Below are 19,331 nucleotides of genomic sequence, written 5' to 3' on the forward strand. Positions count from 1 at the left end.
AGAAGAAAGAATTCAGGTAAATTCTGAAACACTGCTTTGAAACACATAGCTGTGAGATCTACTCAATAATAATGTTAATTAGTTTCAGTTGTAGTGGACATAACGGCATGTAAGATTAAAAATAAACTAATACCAAGCTTGCATTATTCCTCCAGCAGCACTCTGAAATAACATTCAACAACAGTAAAAGTCACATCAGTCTGCTCCTAAGTGCTGTATTGGTTTGGATTTTCAGCATTTTGCTACAATTTTGGTTAATCATTCAGTATTTACGAAGACCTGGAAATGCAACCTAAAAAATAAAAAAAAAAGCCCATGTTGATCTTCATGCAAAACATCAGGAACAAGATTCATTATTATAGGTGAACTATGTGCCGCTGTGAATACAGAGAAAAAGAATATGGTACTGAATTTTATAATTTTTCCTGGTTAAGTTTCATCCACAGAAGCCAGATATTTTACAGCCAAGTTTTGCTTTACCTAAATAATAACTTTTTTTTTCTGTTTTCTTCATTTTGGGAGGGGGCAGCAACAAGAAAAAGCTGCATGTGCCCTAGTATTCAAGTTGCTTTCAGAGTCACCAAAACACCTATATCCATGTGTTAAAAGCCTCAGAGTTGCAATTTAGTCAAATTCTTCACGTATCTATGCAACCGTTCCTGTGCATTCACCAAGAACTAAGATTTTGCTCTAAAATATATAAGCAAAATAATGTGTATTCCCCTTGGTTTTTTCCTATTGAACTCAACAGGCTAGGTACTGTTTTTAAAAGAAAACAGATATTACATTATACCATGAATGAGAATTTAGGGGAAACTTCAAATATTCTAACCGTCAAATTTTAGCAGCCTATCATGTCAACAGAATTAAGTAACGAAATCAAAAGAAAACCAAAACTGTTTTTGTATATCCATTATTAAGGACTCAGTTTACATTCTTCTTAATTTCAAATATTGTAATCACAGCCTTTTTCAGTTTTTTGTATAAGCATTAAGATATTGCTGCCCTAGCGTACGTAAACTCAAACGTGAAATTAGGAACACATCTTGGTCTGTTGATTATAAGATTTTTTTGAGACATGAAGCTGAATGACTGGGTTTGAGACTCTGGGTTTTCTGTGTTAGCATACCAGAAAATAAATATGCTTCTGTAACTCATCACAGAGATTACAAAGATGTTTCCATCATACTGTAGTAATAAAGATGACAAAAAAAAAAATTAAATACATTCTAATGAAATACATCCAATTATGGTAAGACACCTGTAGATGCTGTTTCTGTAAAAATTGAATGCTATTTGATAGTCTTTTCTAAATGCTGGGTATTAAATGTAGTAATGTGCCTATATTTAGAGCATTCATAGAATAATGGCGGGTGAAATTTTTTCTTTTTGTTTTTTCATCTGTACATGATTTTAGAATAAAGAATGTGTTCCTAATATTTTCTTTTGATATTATAGGTAAGCACACTAGACTGGGTACGAGCTGAAAAAATTTATAACCTCTGTGAGGTTCTATTTAAAATTCACAAGGTAGGTTTCCTAATGATTATAGTTATTTAGTAAATAAAGCTTGCCTTTTCCTGTTAATTGTAAGCTCAAGTTAATCTTAACTAGGAGCAGCTAATATTTAAATAGTTCATCTGTTGTTAAGAAAACTGTTTGTAATTACTAGTGCATTAGCTGTGCAAGTATGACAAAATGTGGAAAATGGATTAAGCTCCAAGTGTGCAGGTTACAAAAATGCTTCCATATTGAAGAAAATTTTCAATATTAGAGCTGGTTGTATAAAGTATATGTCAGACATCAGCTAAGCATAATGAAGCTGGATATCACTTTTTTCTTAGTGGATCAGACTTTTAAGTGAATGTGATGAAGAATGCTATTGCTGTAATTCCTGATCTATATAAAGATACTTTAATTTGAGTAATTAGGGGTATTAAACTATGCCCTTTTTAGATCATGTATAATTTGCAAATATTATAGTGTGTTTTACCTTGCAAATGGCAATATGGTGCATTTGTGTACCATAAAATTCTTCATTTTTTTCCACCACCTAGATACAACTTCGTGTTTTCTGTTTAACTTGTCTCAGGCAAGGATTTTGGGCAAAACTTTAGCAGTCTGTTTCAAGAATTGACTTACAGAAGATGTTTTCTGAGAAGTTGCATCAGACAGATTAATTTATTTCTCTACCTGCTAATCAAACACTGCTTTGCAGGCGAGCTAAGACTGGATGACAGCCTAAGAGTAAACCCACACATATTACCAGGAAAAAACAAAATCAAACCCCAAAATATTGGTCTTTTACATAAAATGCTGTTTCACTGAAAAATTACAAGTCAGCTTTATTTTTCACCAGCTGCTGTCCTCTCTGCTGTTCATCCTTCAAACATGTAATAATGTGGAGAAGAAAGGTTGTTGCTCTGTTGCCGGTACAGATCCTGACTTACTGCACTAAAGGAGAACAGATGAAGTTTTTTGGTTTGCTTTGCTTTTTCTTCCTGATGTGACACAGTTATTTGGGACAATTTACAGAGAGAAAAGTCAGAAGAAAACAAAAAAAAAAAAGTTTATAGACCTGACAATGACAGTCCATTCCCCTTTGCTGCCATGTTCATCATAGAGGGGAGTACTCTGTAGCGCTGAACAACCAAATTCTTCAAAGAATGGGGTGACAGGGAGTTTCTGTATCGTGACTGCTCAAACTAGTTGTCCCAAACAGACTTTCAGAAACATGGGCATGTTTCCTACACCAATGTTTTTGACTGATTTAAAAAAAAAAAAAAAAAAAGAAACTGAAAAAGTGATGAAGTTATAACCAACAGAGCAAGGAGCACACAGAATTTGATAGAAATCTACAAAACAATGTCTCTCAAATGAGCCTACATCTGCATTTTAGAGGTGTCAGTCCCATTAACAAGCTGCTAAAAGAGCTTCTGCTGATGTCAGTTGCCAATTTTGCAGCTCATCACTGCCTGCTTTTTTCTCTGTTGTAAGCCTGCGATCACTGAGTGGGAGCAGGTTGGGGTGGGGTCTGTCCCATTAATCTTTTAAACTTTACTTTTTTCTGATAAATAAGTCAGGCACCAGTGAAATATAAACTCATTATGTCCTTTGAAAAGATTTTGCTGACGAGACGAATAATCACGGACTCCAAACAACTCTATAAGAGTTACAACTGAAGACCTTTACTTGGATCACTAGCTCCAATATATAGCATCAAGCCCTATTATCACGCGCCTTAAGTGTAGCTAATTGGTTATATTTGCTTTTCACAGCTGTCCATGCACCCTAAGCTAATACATAATCGGTTGGCTAGCAATACTGCGTTTCCTGGTTATCGCAACTGTCCGTTCCTGTGTTTGTTCTTGGTCCATCACTTATCTTCCTCAGGTGTCCTTGGATGCATTCCAGAGTCGGGCCTATGTGACCTTAGCCAAGTACATGGCTCTTGCTGAGTCTTGCACAGGGCCTACTCCATTTCTGTATAAGCGTGCCCATTCTCCTCTAAAAAAGATCCCACATTTTGCTATGGTTTGAGTTTTAGATTTTTTTCTTCTTTAAATGTTACTACTGCTTTGAAACTCAGTCCTTCCTTGCATATTCTTATAATTTCAAGGATAATCTATGCTTAAAGCAAATTCTATGCTACTTTTTCATTAAGAAAAAGAAGTGGGAAATAAACTACCCAGGATTCAACTCTTTAATGTTCTTGACATTTTAATAAATGAATGCTTAATTGCCAGTCTTCACAAATACATTAGCTAAAGTGCAAAAGCTCAAATTCAACTCTTTAATCTCTTTTCTGTTGATTCTTTGGCATAAATGACAGTGAGGCAAACTGAGCAAATCCAAAAAGATAGGAATAAATCCTAGGAAGTTAAGGTTTCTACACTGAAGACTGAAAGATGGAGTTTATGTCATAAAAACTGCCAGTTGGGGAGAGTGTTCCTAAGGATTTTCAGAAGCTAGTTAGAACTAGTGCAAAGCTGTGGTGGAGAGTGGTATTAGATCTTCTCACAAAAGATGGATTTTGAGGAGAGGTGCACTTGTTACTCACCTGATAGTAAGCTTTTGATCTGTGTTTATTATGACACAATAGTTAGGCATGGAAAATCAGAATCCAATATAGAAATTAAATTTTAAAATGTTTGCTATGTTTTAGATTTGTGAATCTATGTACATACATGTAAGTACACTCTTGCATACACGAACATGCATGTATCTCATATTCTTGCTTATTCATGGACATTTAGTAATAACAAATAGATGATTGAAAACATAATCTTTTTTATCACATATGTTTCTTCCTATACCTTGCGTCGTACTCCGTATTTACTGGAACTGTTACTGAAAACCTGTATTTTTCAGGGGTGAGAATATTAGACACATTTTTAAAAGGCACCTGTCTTAAAATAATTCTATTTTCTTTTATTACCTGGTATTTTCACACATCCCATTTTCACGTAAAAAGTAAAAAACCATTAATATAATGTTCTGCAAGCCAGAATGAGGGGCATTGAGTTGTGAAGCAAATGTACATGTAAAACCTGTCATTCCATAGCTGCAGAACATCAGATTATATGCAGGTATTTTGTTCAGCTTCACTTTCAACAGTCCAAAGGAATATCGTAAAATAACTTGGAACTTCCTCAAGACTGTTCTCTCCTCAGGTAGCTGCGGGGCCATTTTCGACAACAAAGTGCTGTGTACATTGGTGGCTGCTTCTGAGCTGCCCCATAAAACATCCTTAGCTTACAGGCTAGACTTGGGTAAATTGCATAACATTATATTTGCCAGTTTATGTTGTTCAGTAATTGACCAGGACAAGCAAGATTTTCAGTTCCTATCTGGTGTGTAAGCAATATCTTTTTTATTTAATTTTCTTTTTCTCTACATGTATGTTAATCAGTGAAGTCTTGAAAGTTTCTCTTAAGAATTTATTTTTATTTACAGAGCATTCTGTTACAGGGATTTATTTTTTTTTTTACTATGAAAGACTAGTGTGAAGTTTCTCTTCTGCATTTTGAAGGTGTTGGTAGGATTCTCACTTCCCTCCCCTTGTAGCAGCATTAGCAGCTATTAGGGGACATTTGAAAGCTGGCATATCATTTACAGAATAAGCCCTTCAGTGCTTGATAAATTAATGCATTCCTTGGTGTTTAGCATATTGGAACCCAGTTAGAATTGAGTGGTTATATTCTTCTGTAAAGCTAGTACGCAGCTCTTGAACTGAGTTCAGACAATTCTGGGATTTCCTTTCTTTTCACTGTAAATAATATATTGTTTTACAAACTCTTTTTAAATGATGCATATATTGCTTAGGTAACTTTGGCTGTATTTTGGAACTGCAGAAGTAGCTTGGATTACATGATACAGGGTAAAGTGAATAAGAGGCAAAGAGATAAGCTGTCTGTGAAATTATTACTTAATTTTCAGAACATTTGTTCAAGGTAATTATAATGACATAACGTATCCGAGTACCCATTACTTACAGAAGACAATATTGCTTTAACTGTTTGTCTTTGCTAGATGAAGAATCATATACTGAAACATGTCTTTCAGCTCTGGCTTGCTGACGACTGCTGGCTACAAGCAAACTTGTATTTAGGTATTCATCAGGACTTTGATCTTGAAGACCAGAGGCCGTATTGTTTCAGTGTTATGGTTGGACATGGCAAGAGTCATTATTTCAATGTAGAGCTGGGCAGCGAATTGGCAGTGTGGGAGAAATCATTTCAGAGAGCAATTTTCTTGGAAGTTCAAAGAACAGGGGTAAGTAATGAATAATTTAAATCCTGGAGCCATTTCATCAGTTAAATAAGTATAACAAATTTTTAGATAAATAGTATGTTTAATAATTGCATCAGATTGATGTGCTCCATGACTAAGGACCTGAGTACATTTTAATACACCCAAGGTTTCCGAAAGTTGTATCATCACATCAGTATCTGTATGTTAGTGACCATGTAATAACAGTGTGTGAGCGTAATAGGACAGTTTGAAAATTGGAAGTAGTAAAGTGTAAGTTGATTGTAACAACCTGGTAATTAATACATTTTACCATGAGAAAGCAGATTCTGCAGAGATTATTTAGTTGACCTTGAACATTTTTCTACCAGAAAGCTTATTTTTCATTCACATAAGGTAAATATGTTATGTTTTACATGATGTTTCTCTTCTCACAGCAGAAATATATTGCTCTTACATTGTTAATTGTATATTGGGATTGTCCTTGTTAACACTGGAAGATTCTGAAGACTAAGCATAAAATTGAAAGTTTGTGATGGTCTTAAATTCTCAGAATTAAACAGCATATCATCACTTTCTCCTGGCTAGTAAAATTCTCAAGTCAATTGTTTTCTCAGATCTCAGGGTGCACTTCCCATTAGGTGGTTTCAAATATAAAATCAAGATTCCTGGTATAGTTTTCTAAATGTGGGTGTCTGATAGCATTGTGGTGGCTAAGTGCCCATTAGAATCAGTGAGTGGAGTCCAAAGAATGATTGTGCTTATGATAAACTAGATACTTCATTCTAAATGAGATATTTTGTGGTATGAAGACAGAGAAGATAAATTGATTTTTATTTAAGTTGCAACTTAAACCACCTCTATACTGTTATATAAAAATTTATTTACTGAACATCTAGATCCATACTCCCAAGTGAACCGGACCAGTGGTATGAGAATATATGCATGAAGAGTATAAGCCTTCTCCAACTGAAAACACTTGCACAGTTTAAGTACAAATGCAAGCTTTATCTATCTGGTATGTTTGGGTTTTCAGAGACCTACTAAAAAGGTTTGCAAATGTGAGAGGACTAGATCACAGCATTGCATTAGCACAGCTTGCAAGGAGCAGGGGTCCTAGCACAGGTGTCGAATCTGCTCTTCTAGATTTCCAAGTCTCTGGGATTCTAACATTTGCAGATGCTTGTTTAGAACCCTTCCAATTGTCTTTTCAGACTGATAAGGTAACAAAAAAGATTTTGTAATGGTGATGCTGTTGCTCCTGCTCTTTTGAGATGCAGTTCTTCAGAAGAAAAAAATTGCTGAGCATCAGGGAGGGTCTAATAATGCATATTGAGTATGCATAAAGTATTTTCTCACATGAAGTCTTCAAAAATTATGATCTGACTGAGCAATCACTCAATTGTCCTTTTTATTATCCATATAAAAAGCAGGAGGGTTGGAATTAGATAATCTTTAATGTCCATCCCAACTCAAATCATTCTATGATTCTATGAAAATTAAGTATAACAAGGTTGGAGATTAGCTGGTTCTATATCTGGTTTGATTTCTAAAGCATTTATTGTTAAATTTCAACACTTGTTGTTCCTTTCCATCCTAACAATCTTAAAATCAAGTAACAGTTCTTTGCTTCTGGAATGATCTTTTGTCCTTTGAATCCAACAATCCTCTAGACCCATATCTCACAGAAGAGATTAATATTTCGTCCAGCTGTGGTTTAACCTGTCTGATACTTCCAGGAAAGGTGTTCAGTTAAAAACCTGATTACAGGGTTTAAGTTTCCGTATGTGTGTTCCCATGTCTTAATTTTCTCCCACTCAGTTGCATACATCCAAGTTTGTTGTAATTCACTATGTCAGTAGGATGCAAAGTGCTGTGGTCACTCTCCAGCAGTGAAGTCTTTTGAGTCTGCTATTTTCTTTCTTTCTTCAAGATATAAATGCTGCTTTGAATGACCTTCTTTTCAGAAGGATGTAAAGAGCAGCATGAGTGAGGTGTGATTTAATATTACATAGATTATTTCAAGCCATAGAAAAAGAAATGGCATTTCAGTATCTAGAAAATCGAAGGTTGTCACCAGTAGGTTAGATTGTCTATAAAAATTCTTTCTTTTGGGAAAGGATCATAATTGCAGTTGGAATTTAATTTTTATTCATAAGTGATTGGGCAAGATTCATGACAGATGTTGGATTGCACTGTGTCATTTCAGCCGTTCTTATTTAAATGTGGCTTGGTTCTGTTTACGGTTAAGGGTCATCAGGATCTTGTCTTTGACAATCATTGTTAACCTTCCCCTGTACACATTCTTTGTGTTTGGTGTTTCTGTAAGAGTTGTATTTCTGAGAAGATTCTGTCCTTACACAGTTCATGAAAAGAAATATTAAGGTGCAATGGTACTTTTGAATTTTTTCTGCCAGTCTTGTGTGATTATTTTTTTTATACATCTCTTCTGAAAAAGGCAGCAGCATTAAATGACAGAAAGAATGCAATAAAGCAGGAGGAAATCCCCCTTACAATATCATTACCCTTTCAGCTATCTTAAAGCCATATTTCAAGCTGCAAATGCTTACAAAAGTTTACCAAGAAACTGTCAAATTCAGTGATCCTGATGAAATGAATCTATTTACAATTAATGATAGCAAGCAAATTTACATGCTAGAAATATCTAGATTTTATTCCTAGAAAATATATTATAGTGTCTGATAGCATAATTTGGGCAGATGGGGGCAATAATAACGCAATAGAAGTGGGAAGGCAGCTGAAAAGTAATAGAAGTGCATTAAAAAGTATTTCCATGAGGCTAATAATGAAAGGCAGCATTGCAGTGGAGGAGGACAGGCAGTGAAGTCCTCCTGGTCATAACTAGAATTTTAATCACCTCCCACAAATTCCAGCAAGCCTCTCTGTCTCACCTGAAACATCCTAAACAGTGCAAGACTAATTAATGATGCTTAGATTAAGTAATCTTTCTTCTTTTCTTTTTTTCAAAGTTGTTTTACAGTGTAGACAGTCTTCAAAAATAAAAGGCAAGCATGTTTTCCAGGTCTTACTAATTCTTCGGCTCTTCAGAGTAATCTTATTAGTACTATGGGATTTTATTCCATATTTTTCAGTGCTGTCTTTTTAAAGGTAGTTATCGGTATTCTTCATTCTCCTCAAACTATTCTTTCCAAAGGAAATTATCTTGACTTATCTGAGATTTGGATATGATAGTTAAATTAATGCAGAAACACTTCAATAGGGTGATTTGGATCTTTTGGGTTTTCGAGCTTGTTCAACAGAAGGATAAAGGAGGATATGGAAATAGTATTTGGTTGGGAGCAGAGGAAAGAGTAACAGTAATACATTTTGCTGTCAGCTGTGAAAAAGTTGGACTGTTTTGGCATTTTGAAACATTGTACTCATTACATGTAAGGCAGAAGACAGGAGGAGTCTGCTTCACAAGATGCAAGAGCTCTCAAGAGACAGAAAAGCATGCAGGGAGATGGTAATCTACTGCAATGTCTAAAATATCTACACTTGATGTATAGTAAGGAGACATGGTTACATATTTTCCTCATTTATCTGGCAATTTCTAAACACAGAAGGAAGTTTTCCCTTTGTGTTTCCAGCTGTGATGCAGATGCTGCAAGCTCTTTCTGATCCCCATACAGCTGAATAGCCTAGCTTCATGAAACCATTCACATTGCTTGTAAAAAAAAGTTGTTCAATAGAACTTACTGTAAAAATTAAAAAAGGTCAGGTGTTGGACTTCACTCAGTTAGAATAATCAAGAAGTTTTGCTGTGCTTAAAGGTAAGTACTTCTAGAAAATTTCTTTCCACTTTGTTCTGTAACTCAATGACTGATGTTCACAGAAAAATAAACCCTGGAAATAAATATATAAAACATATTTGTTGAGTACAGGGATATGAATGTATTGTGCTAAGAGAAATGTTAGCAGTAAAATTCATGTTCTTGGAATGATACAAATTCCTCCTGTGAAGAATATACACAATATGCAATTTATTTGAAAATAAAAATCACAAATGTAATAATATTTCACTTAAATCCATGTCATGTGAACATTATTGGAAATCCAAAGCCAGTTTACAATGAATGTACAATGCAATTATCCTATGTTTTCCCTCTTTATATTTCAGGTAACTTATCTCTGCTTCTGTAGATGTTTTGCCTTTTTATACACATTTTTAACATTTACCTATTTTCCTAAGAGTTAACAATGAACCATTCTCTATAGTTAGATTCTTGATGCAGATCATATAAATCAGACTATTTATTGTGGCTCAGAATTGCTTGCTGATTATGTCTGTTCCAGAACAATTATTGTAAAAATAATGATTGCAAATAATTTTGCATGCAGACCTGGAACTTCTTTCTGTAGGATTCCCACATGAAGCTTTCAGTTTTGTTTCCACAAATATTGTGCTGCTAAAACACGATTAAAATTCCTAAAAAAAGAAACAATGATTAAGACAAATGCAAGTAATACATTATTTTTTTTGGTTTGTAAACAACAATGAATTCCTTTTGTATATTGGTATGCACAGCCAATCTCTGTTTTCATCTGTGAGCTTAAGCAGTGTTCCACACTTACAAAACATGTCTGACACGAGAGTAACATACTTTACAGTATCCTTATTTCACCGTATTCCTGCTCGAGACAGTAACATTTCCCTCTATACACTGTATGTTCTTCAGGATTATCTATGTGAAATGTCTGAGCCTACAACCATATTATTGATGATTAAAACAAAACAAAACAAAATTATGTTGCTTCAACTTTGCATGGCTTTCCCTTTTTGCTTGATGGACTATCTCTGATTTTCTGGTCCTAGTTACTTTTTTATATCCTCTCTTCTGTTCATCTTTTTAATTTCCTTGTAGTATCTTGTCATAGATTTTACCAGTTCATCAGTTTTAATTAATTTCTAACCCATTCATAATATTCTCATCTGTATGTTTTCTGTGAAACATACATTGTTTATTGTGCAAAGCCTTCCAGTATCCATGCTGTTGGCAGGTTTTGATTTTCACCTCTTGTTTTTCTAGTAAAGATTTATATCTTTTCCATGTAATGCTTCCCTCTTATCCCTCCTTCACAGTGCAGGAAATAGTCTCCTCCTTCCTATGACTGCTTGCTGTTTGTTCTGGACTGTTACTTCATTTTACGTGTGTATTACTGTTAAAAATCCTCTGAAGGGTTTACCAGAACTAATTGAAAGCATACAGAAGTGAATTGGTTGCTTCCAGCTGATTTCAGTAACCTTTCCAGGAAGGCAATATTTTTCATATTTCTCATAATTTTCCTTTAAAAGCATTCAGTTGACTGTATTACATAAAATATCAATATAGTAGTGACTGTATGCATACGTACTGTTTCCTAACCTGTCATAAGCAATAATTGGTTGTCCTGGGTTCAGCTACAGCAACTAAGAAGGAGAAAAAATGACTGCTGTAGCTGAACCCAGGACATTGGTTTATAACATGAAAAGTGATGTTTATATTCCAAATCTCCTGCATGCTCCTATGATATGTAAAATCACTTGCAACAACGAGAGATCAGAAATAAAAGAATGTGCAAAACTGCACTTATATTTAAAACCCCTACATTTTCACCAAATTAAATGGATAAATACCCCCCATATTTTGAGTAGCTCCAGAAAGAGACAAAAATAATTTATGTATTTGGCTGTTTATTCTCAATTCAGTGGAGATAACAATAAGGTCCTCATGATTTCAAAATTAGGAGCCAGCTGGAAAAATTCCTTTATATAAAAGTTCAAATGGCTTCTAAACAATTTTTTGGCCACCAAACATGAATTCATTTTTTGGCAACATTTCTTTTATATGTGCTTGCAGTTGAGTGTTCAACAAGCCACTGAGCATATAAACACCAATGTGCACTGGTCAGTAACATATATTCCTTGCATTCCCACTGTAGGGTGGACAAGCTGCAAGGAAGTGTGGAATTAGACCCATCTGAAGCTATTTGTTAGCATGCAAGGTACACGTGCAATTAAAGATTTCGGATTTATAGAAAACTGAAGAAAAGCATTTGTGATGTTCAGATTGAGGCAGCCTAAGAAAAGTTTAGTTCCTGGGTCTCCTTCCCAGAACACTACACAAGAGCTGTTTTTTAGTCATTCTCCAGTGGCATTTTGAGTTGATCTTGCTAGAACTCAAGCTAGATATAATCAGAGTAGATCTTAGAGACTGTCCCCCCACTAGGACTTGAGCAAAGATTAGGTATCTTTCCTGTCATCTTTCTGTTCACAGCTAACCTACCTCTTCCAACTACCTGATTTCTGAGATGCTCAGAAGACTTTCTCAGTAACTCTGCAGCCAACACACACGCGCTCATTGTTTCTAGGCATCTTTGGGAATTAAGTAGTGCTTGAGAAATGGTAGTCTAAATCACCTTCTGAGACAGAGCAAAAGCAGTCCACCTAAATAAACAAATCTAGCAGAAATTAGGCAGTCTGAATAAGATGTAATTGTCATTTCTAGCTTATGAATCTATTAATTCTTCATGTTAATCTGAGAGGAGAACAGGATTGGTTGATCACAGTGTAATCCTTATGACCTCCAAGTAATGTATTTGAAATGCAAAAATGCTAAATACAGTTAACAATGCTATCTTACTTTTGTATTCCATGATGGTGACAAAGCATATATGCAACAGTTATATATAGGAATCCCTTCAGGAATGGAAACAACACCATGTGGTAATTTCAGAACCAATTTCTGAGACAAACAAATAAGCAAAGGGAATATCATCCTGAAATTCAGGTGAGGTATTAAATAGCATTTAGATCAGGTTAGATTTATAGGGTCATTAAAAGATCATAGAATCATGGAATCATAGAATAGTTAGGGTTGGAAAGGACCTTAAGATCATCTAGTTCCAACCCCCCTGCCATGAGCAGGGACACCACACACTAAACTATGTTGCCCAAGGCTCTGTCCAGCCTGGCCTTGAACACCTCCAGGGTCGGAACATTCACAACTTCCTTGGGCAACCTATTCCAGTGCCTCACCACCCTCATTTATCAGATACTTATCAGTTTGTTACCAGAATCACTCAGTTTAATTACACACTTAAGTTTTAGATGGTTTTCATTATGTACAGAAAACTTATTACAATTCCAGTTTAACTGGTCATCTTTAGAAATGCAATTAGATTCTAATTCATTTTCACACTGATGGAAAAACCCCAGGGTTCTCCAACACAAAGAAAGATACTGAGAACCATATGGATCTGCCTTAGGTATGTGAATATACACTTGGGACAATCTACAGGTAGGAAACTGCTAAACATTCAAGTCGCTGTTGTATCTTGCTTTTATTTATGGAAAAATGAGTTGATATAAAACCACAAAGCTGTTGCTCAGGCACAGAGATGAGGAAGCACAATCCGTGCCTGACATAAACCAAGGCTGAAGAATGCACTTTGAATTTTCACTGCTAGGGAATGACCACTGCTAAGCTGCTGGCTTTCGATTTTTTCCTCTGACCTCCATTTCTCTCACTGCCTTTTCATACAACCATTTTAAGCCATAATCTGCCTATTCAGCAGAGGAGGTAGCAAGTTGTCTTTCTTCCATCAGATTTACATTAACTATACATTCATATTGCAGAGAGAATGCCATGGCCATGAGTAGGCATCCATAACTGAATTGTCTGCTCATCTTGCCAAGTAATGGCTGAACCTATAGCAGTTTAGGAGAAATTAGTTGACCTATCAATCTTTCTACAGGAACACAGTTTCCTGCAAAGGAACATTTGATTGAGGCACATGTGCATGTAGCCCTAGTCTGTCTGTTATAGTGGTTTAATGCTTAATCCCTCTTGTGCCGAAGTTGTCTGAAAAGGCAGTCTGTTATATGAGAGCCCTACTAAGAAAACTATTTTTGCTGTTAGCTGTTATAATGTCACTTGCAATCTTGATTAGATCAGTGAGATATTTAGTTCTGTTAGACCAGCTGTTGTGTGGCAGGAATTTTACTTATGAGTGTGGCTTGGGTTGTAATAGATGATGTAAAGGCAAAAGTTTCAAGCATAGCAGTATCCTGAAAAAGCCAGCATTTAAAACATGAACATATTAAGCACAGGTGTTATTTTCTAAAGGGCTACGCACTGAGCTAGCACTGCTTCTACTGGAATCAATAGAAGTTGTTTTCTGAAGTTTGGTGAAAGTGTAACGAGCCATTATTTGAGGCCTTTGAAATGCTTACTGTTAGTGCCAGTGTGTCTCTTGCATAAATATACGCTGAACCACAGATGTACATCTATGTTTAAAAATAAAACCCTATAACGTCTTCTTGAAAACACCATCTTTTGCAAGAGAATGTACTTTTCTATACTAATATCCAGTCAAGAATGTAGAGAAAGAGTCATTTTAGGGCATTAAGATGAATTACCTTCAACTGTAGCAACTGCAGATCTTAATGTACAAGATTTTTAATCAGATCTGTTTTGTTTCAGCAAAGTGATTTTCATTGTATCTATCCCTAATTATCATGGTTCTGTAACCTTTTAATTTTGACATGATTAATTCCTTAAAGTTATGGCCAAATTAGTGGATCTAACACATATTTTAGGTGAAGATAGTATTCGTTCGATTTCTCTCACGTAAATTATTTCACTGATCCTTTTACACAGTTATCTGTAACAGGAATACACCTGATCTTCAGAAGTCTGTTCTGGATGAACGTTCTGTAAACTCTCATGCTTTTGATGAATGTCAGATTTCACTGTCATTTCATTTTGTCATATGTAATGGGGGTTCCAAGTGAGAATGCTTTCAAATGTACTTCACAAATGTCTTCTAGAAGTTTTGCTTTTTTAAAATAAAATGGTGATATATAATATACAATTTTTTATCCTAAAATAGCAATCAGAATTTTAAAATATGGTAATTTTAAAATATGAGAAAAGTATGGGCATTTTTGTATTACTTTGGAATTTCAAAGAGTTTAAAAAGCACTTCTGTTCAGCACAAGTAATTCTACGCAAAAATGACTGTTGAGGAAGATTTTGCAGACTGTCTTCAGAATTAAGGGGTTTAATTTTGTACGCCTGCTAGTGCACACTCTGTATGTGGGCTGAGATATATTTCTTAGTACAACCATAACAACTCTGGTTGCTCTTATCATCTGCTCTTCCTACTCAGAAGATGGTAAAAGTGTAATTTTTAAAAAAGCTAATTCTTGACCTAGATGGTCCCATATTAAGGCTTTTACCAAACTCTGTGCTTTGGTAAATATATTGGATGCATTAAGAAACCTTACTCCTGTCACTCCTGAATGATTTAGTAGCTTGTAAAAAGCTACTGTATAAAGTCTTAATGCAAGAATCTATGTTCCAAACTGTCTGCTGTTGATACTTTTTTTTTTTTATTGTCACTGTAGTTTAAATGCTGTTCTGCAGTATTTTATTTCTAATGCATTTTAAAAGAGCACATCATTTAGGTCCTTCTCTGTTTCAGTCATTTAAGTTCTTATGACAAGTCCTGCAAACTTCTTCCCATTTTTTACACATGCCAACAGTGACATAAAAGACTAAAAAAAATATGAAGTGGGATTTGGTCTCAGAATCAAGGAGAAACAAGTGTCAGTGATATTTGGATGATATTAAAACTCTGTCAGTTAAATTGGCAACCCTGGAGTCTTCAGTTGGTATGACTGAAATGTTAACCGGTAATTGATTTCTAGGGAAAACTCTTAGAATTAAATTCAATTATTATGTTAATCTCCAGTTTAATAGAGAATGACAAATCGCTTCATATACATTTAGCCCATTAGATTCACACTATCCTGCTCATTTATATACAGTTCCCTTTCTTAGGTCTTTATGACATTATGGACTTTGGTGAAAAGGTGTCTTTTTTAATAGGGGTAGGTGTTCAGTTCAGGATATTTCTAGTTACTCTGTTTGAGGTTTTTAGTCACTTAATATTGATCTGCATATGGCCAAGCTTTTTTTTTTTTTTTTTTTACGTTAAATAACAGACAAATCTCACGTAATTCATTTGCTGTTAATTAACTGTAATAGATTTGGATGTCATCACTAAATTTAACACACTAAACACATGCACTGTTGTTATTATATTCCTTGCTACTGAACTATAAAAACCAACAATGACCAGAACCAGATGAGGATGGCTTTTTTATAATATATGAAGTAGGTACTCTTTTTACTAAACAAAACTGTGTTCTCAACAATTGTGCTATTTTACATGTAAAAGGGATGACTTGTCTCTGGAAAACTGCATTCCAAAACTATCTTCATTAGCCTAATAAGATAATGTTAATTTAATTTCAATAGAAATACTCCTTTGTTCTCAGAAAAGTCAAAGTTTTATTTAGATTTTAGCATTTATTATATTGATGGTATGGTATTTCTTCACAGAATCATAGCATGTATTTTAACTTAAAGTGAATAAGTGAATAATATGAATACAGTGTGTGATCTCTATACAGTAAACATTTGGATATGGGTATGGTTCTTGCCCCAATGCTCTGCTGTCTGGTTTTTTTTCTCATTTATTTTTAGAAAGTATGTGTTGAATTCTGTAACATGAGTATAGGGAGAAGTAATGGCATAGTTCCCATTTACATGTAATAAACCTTTACAACCCATCTTAGAGGAAATATATGTATATATCTATATGGAAATATGTATATATATATCTAGTTGACAGAGTAGCAGGGGAAATATGTAGTTTAAGCAGTAAAGTGTAATGGTATTGTCTACTTTCCAATTGCTTTTTGGAGAATAAGCAAGCAAAATCACGTACATGCCAAATTTGTGTTCATTTAGACTAGAAGACCAGTATTTATTTCTGTATTTTGGCTGATTAAAACCACTAAAATTTCTTCTCAGTGGAACATAGCTGAGTCTAAAATGAATTAATATATTGCATATATATGTTGTAGTTAGAGGAAGAGTGATGGTTTTCTTCATGAAAGACAATAATTAACCACCATATAGCCACACGTTAACTGAATTTTTTAAACTATAAGCTTGATGAGGCATTAGGAACAATAGCACTAGAGTTATAAAAGTAAACACCATTAAAAGGCATATACACTATATCATGTTTCTTTGTTGCCCTTACGTGAGCAACATTACTGAATCTCATTTTTTCCTTGGAAACATTATTTGCCAAGGGAGTAAAGGAAAACTTGGAAATACTGACTGAAAAGGTTAGTTACTGACCACCCTGATTCTTTAAAAATTATGTAAAATGGTATTTTTTTTAGTATAAATATTTGTTGATGATCTCAGAATGTAACTTCTGAAATGACAGGCATTATTAGTAATCATGCTTTTAAAGACTTTTACTGAAAAACATAAACAATAGGAGCCCCTATTTCTTGGACAGAAGACAATCCCATATTAGAGTAACATTAAAAGATTGTATGTCTTAAAAAAAATCCAGACATTACATGGGACACCTAGGACAGAACTTAAGAAAATTTAGGCCCTCCAGCTAAAGCATTTTAATAAGTTCATATTCCAGTTACCACAAAAATCTGTTGCATGTCTAGATTTATTTAGAAACATTTGGGCTGCATAGTCGCTGAAGCAACCAAACTTACATATGGCTTCAGCCTTCCTGGGATACCTGATCTGGCAAGCATGCTCACTTCCTTCTGGCTTCATACTATGGGTTTGTGTGGCCAAGGATCCCTATCCATAGAATGCAACTCAAGAAGAGGAGGGGTTCTCTTTATATTCCTTGCCTCTCCTTCCCAAGCAGCCTGTGTATGGGCTGCAGTGGTGCCTATTACCCACCAAGTCTTCATGCTTCCCACTATGTTATAGGGCAGTGAGTGCACATGAAATGGTCCCCATTTGTTGCCCAGGCTGTGTCTCTCCCTGTACAGAGATATTTGAGGTCTATTTGCTCCCTTGCCTCTGAGTCAAAATTAGAAAGTCCCTCTTGTAGTCTTTTCCTATGCATTCATTCTCCAGTTTTAGCATTTACTTACCTCTTGACTTGCTTACCTAACACCGATAAACCCATAAACCAAGTTTAAAGCCGCCCTTGTTAGGTTAGCAGATCTGTTCACAAACACATTCCCTCCCAGAAAAGCGGTTTCAAAATTAATTAGCCTGTCATTGAGCATATTTGTAAAGTCTTTTCTCATTGTTAGAATCCTACACTGGTCTTTGTTTTAGAGTACTGAAGCAAGCTGTCCCTTCCCTCTCCCTGTTGTAAAAACTGATGGAAGATCAACATGAAAGAAGCCTTTCTGGGTTTTTTTTTCCATTAAGAGGTAATTAACCCAAACCTTCAGTGCTAATTACCTTCTGCAGGTTCCAAGATATGTGCATAGTCATGGAAGATATTAACTGGTTTGGATAGCAACAGCAACAAAAAAAGTGCTACGTTCCTCAAGCCTCACAATATTAGCTAGCTGAACGATCATGCTGGGATGGAAATGTCAAGAGTTTTGCAGATGGGAATGAGAAACAAGCTACTGATCAGCTGATGTGACCTTGCTAAAGGGCTGAAATCTTGTCCTAGGGTAAACGTAGGGACTTAATTTCATTCTGAAGGCTGCAGTAGAATGGTACTTGCACGCTCACACCAACACTTGCTGCTGCTGGATGCAGGCACTCTTTTCCCACCATTTAGCTTCCAGGACTCTCCTTTTCCTGACTCTCTGCCCTACTCACCCTTCCTACTCCTCTCCAGGAATCTCAGTTCCCTGCAGTTTGTTCACAGACAGGAGTTCAGCTTTGTATAAGTGATCTACTGAGGAGAGGCAGGAATTTCATTAGCAAGAGGGAAACACTGAAGACTGCTTTTAACCTTCCCCTTCTGCTTTTGGAATAAAGACGCTTGCTTACTCTCACATGAGCTCTGGTGAAGGGGACCCAGTGTGGAGGTAGGACAAGATAGGCAGAGAGTACATGTACTTGGGACTGCTCAAGGCTGGTTTTGCCAGAATGTGAGATAATGCTAATTAGTGCATAATGATATTAGTATTGTGTGATACTGCCTATATTTACAATTCAGTCCTAGCATGATAGTGTCATGTTGGCCACCAGGATATATGCTATAAATTTCTTAGCCGTTGCAGTTCAGTCATGAGGCCTTCATTTTGACAGCTGAATTCTTAGTACTTTGACTGAAGAATCTCATCAGACTTAAAATCCTAGTCTACAGCCCCATAATGTTCTGAATCACCAAGCTTAGAGCTGGAAAAACTTTTACATCTTTTCTGGAGCAGTGTGAGCCAAAGGTGGTCACTGTACCATGTTTGCTAATGTTTCAAATTTTCATATGAGTGTGAGCTATGTAAATTTAATGTGGTTATTAGCCTATAGCTATATGACTGAAAAAATTTTTAATGCATATCTTAAGGGTGATAACCTTGTAGATTCTCATCTACTTGTACTTATAATCCCGAAGTATTTTATGATAAGCTAGTATTAGATCTAAGCACAGAAAAATCTAATTTCAAATCGGTAAGGGAGGATTTTTAAGCAACCTATTATTCTCCTCTCTGTTCTTAAACTGTGAGTTCTCAAGCCAGCTAACATGCAGTGCTATTTTATTTCCTG

At 35.4% G+C, this 19,331-nt stretch overlaps 1 protein-coding gene across 1 annotated transcript in view; it reads left to right on the forward strand.

Moving 5' to 3' along the window:
- The window catches only part of SNTG2 (syntrophin, gamma 2), a gene marked incomplete at both ends in the record, with an annotated part of 53,578 nt that overhangs the window by 28,951 nt on the left and 5,296 nt on the right, over window positions 1-19,331 (forward strand). The window contains 2 exons of the mRNA XM_010010668.1: window positions 1,459-1,530; window positions 5,566-5,775. Of these exons, the coding sequence (XP_010008970.1) occupies window positions 1,459-1,530; window positions 5,566-5,775 (282 nt within the window). The remainder of the gene's footprint in view (window positions 1-1,458; window positions 1,531-5,565; window positions 5,776-19,331) is intronic.

Source organism: Nestor notabilis, unplaced genomic scaffold, assembly GCF_000696875.1.
Source record: "Nestor notabilis isolate BGI_N333 unplaced genomic scaffold, ASM69687v1 scaffold5113, whole genome shotgun sequence".
NCBI lineage: Eukaryota > Metazoa > Chordata > Aves > Psittaciformes > Psittacidae > Nestor > Nestor notabilis.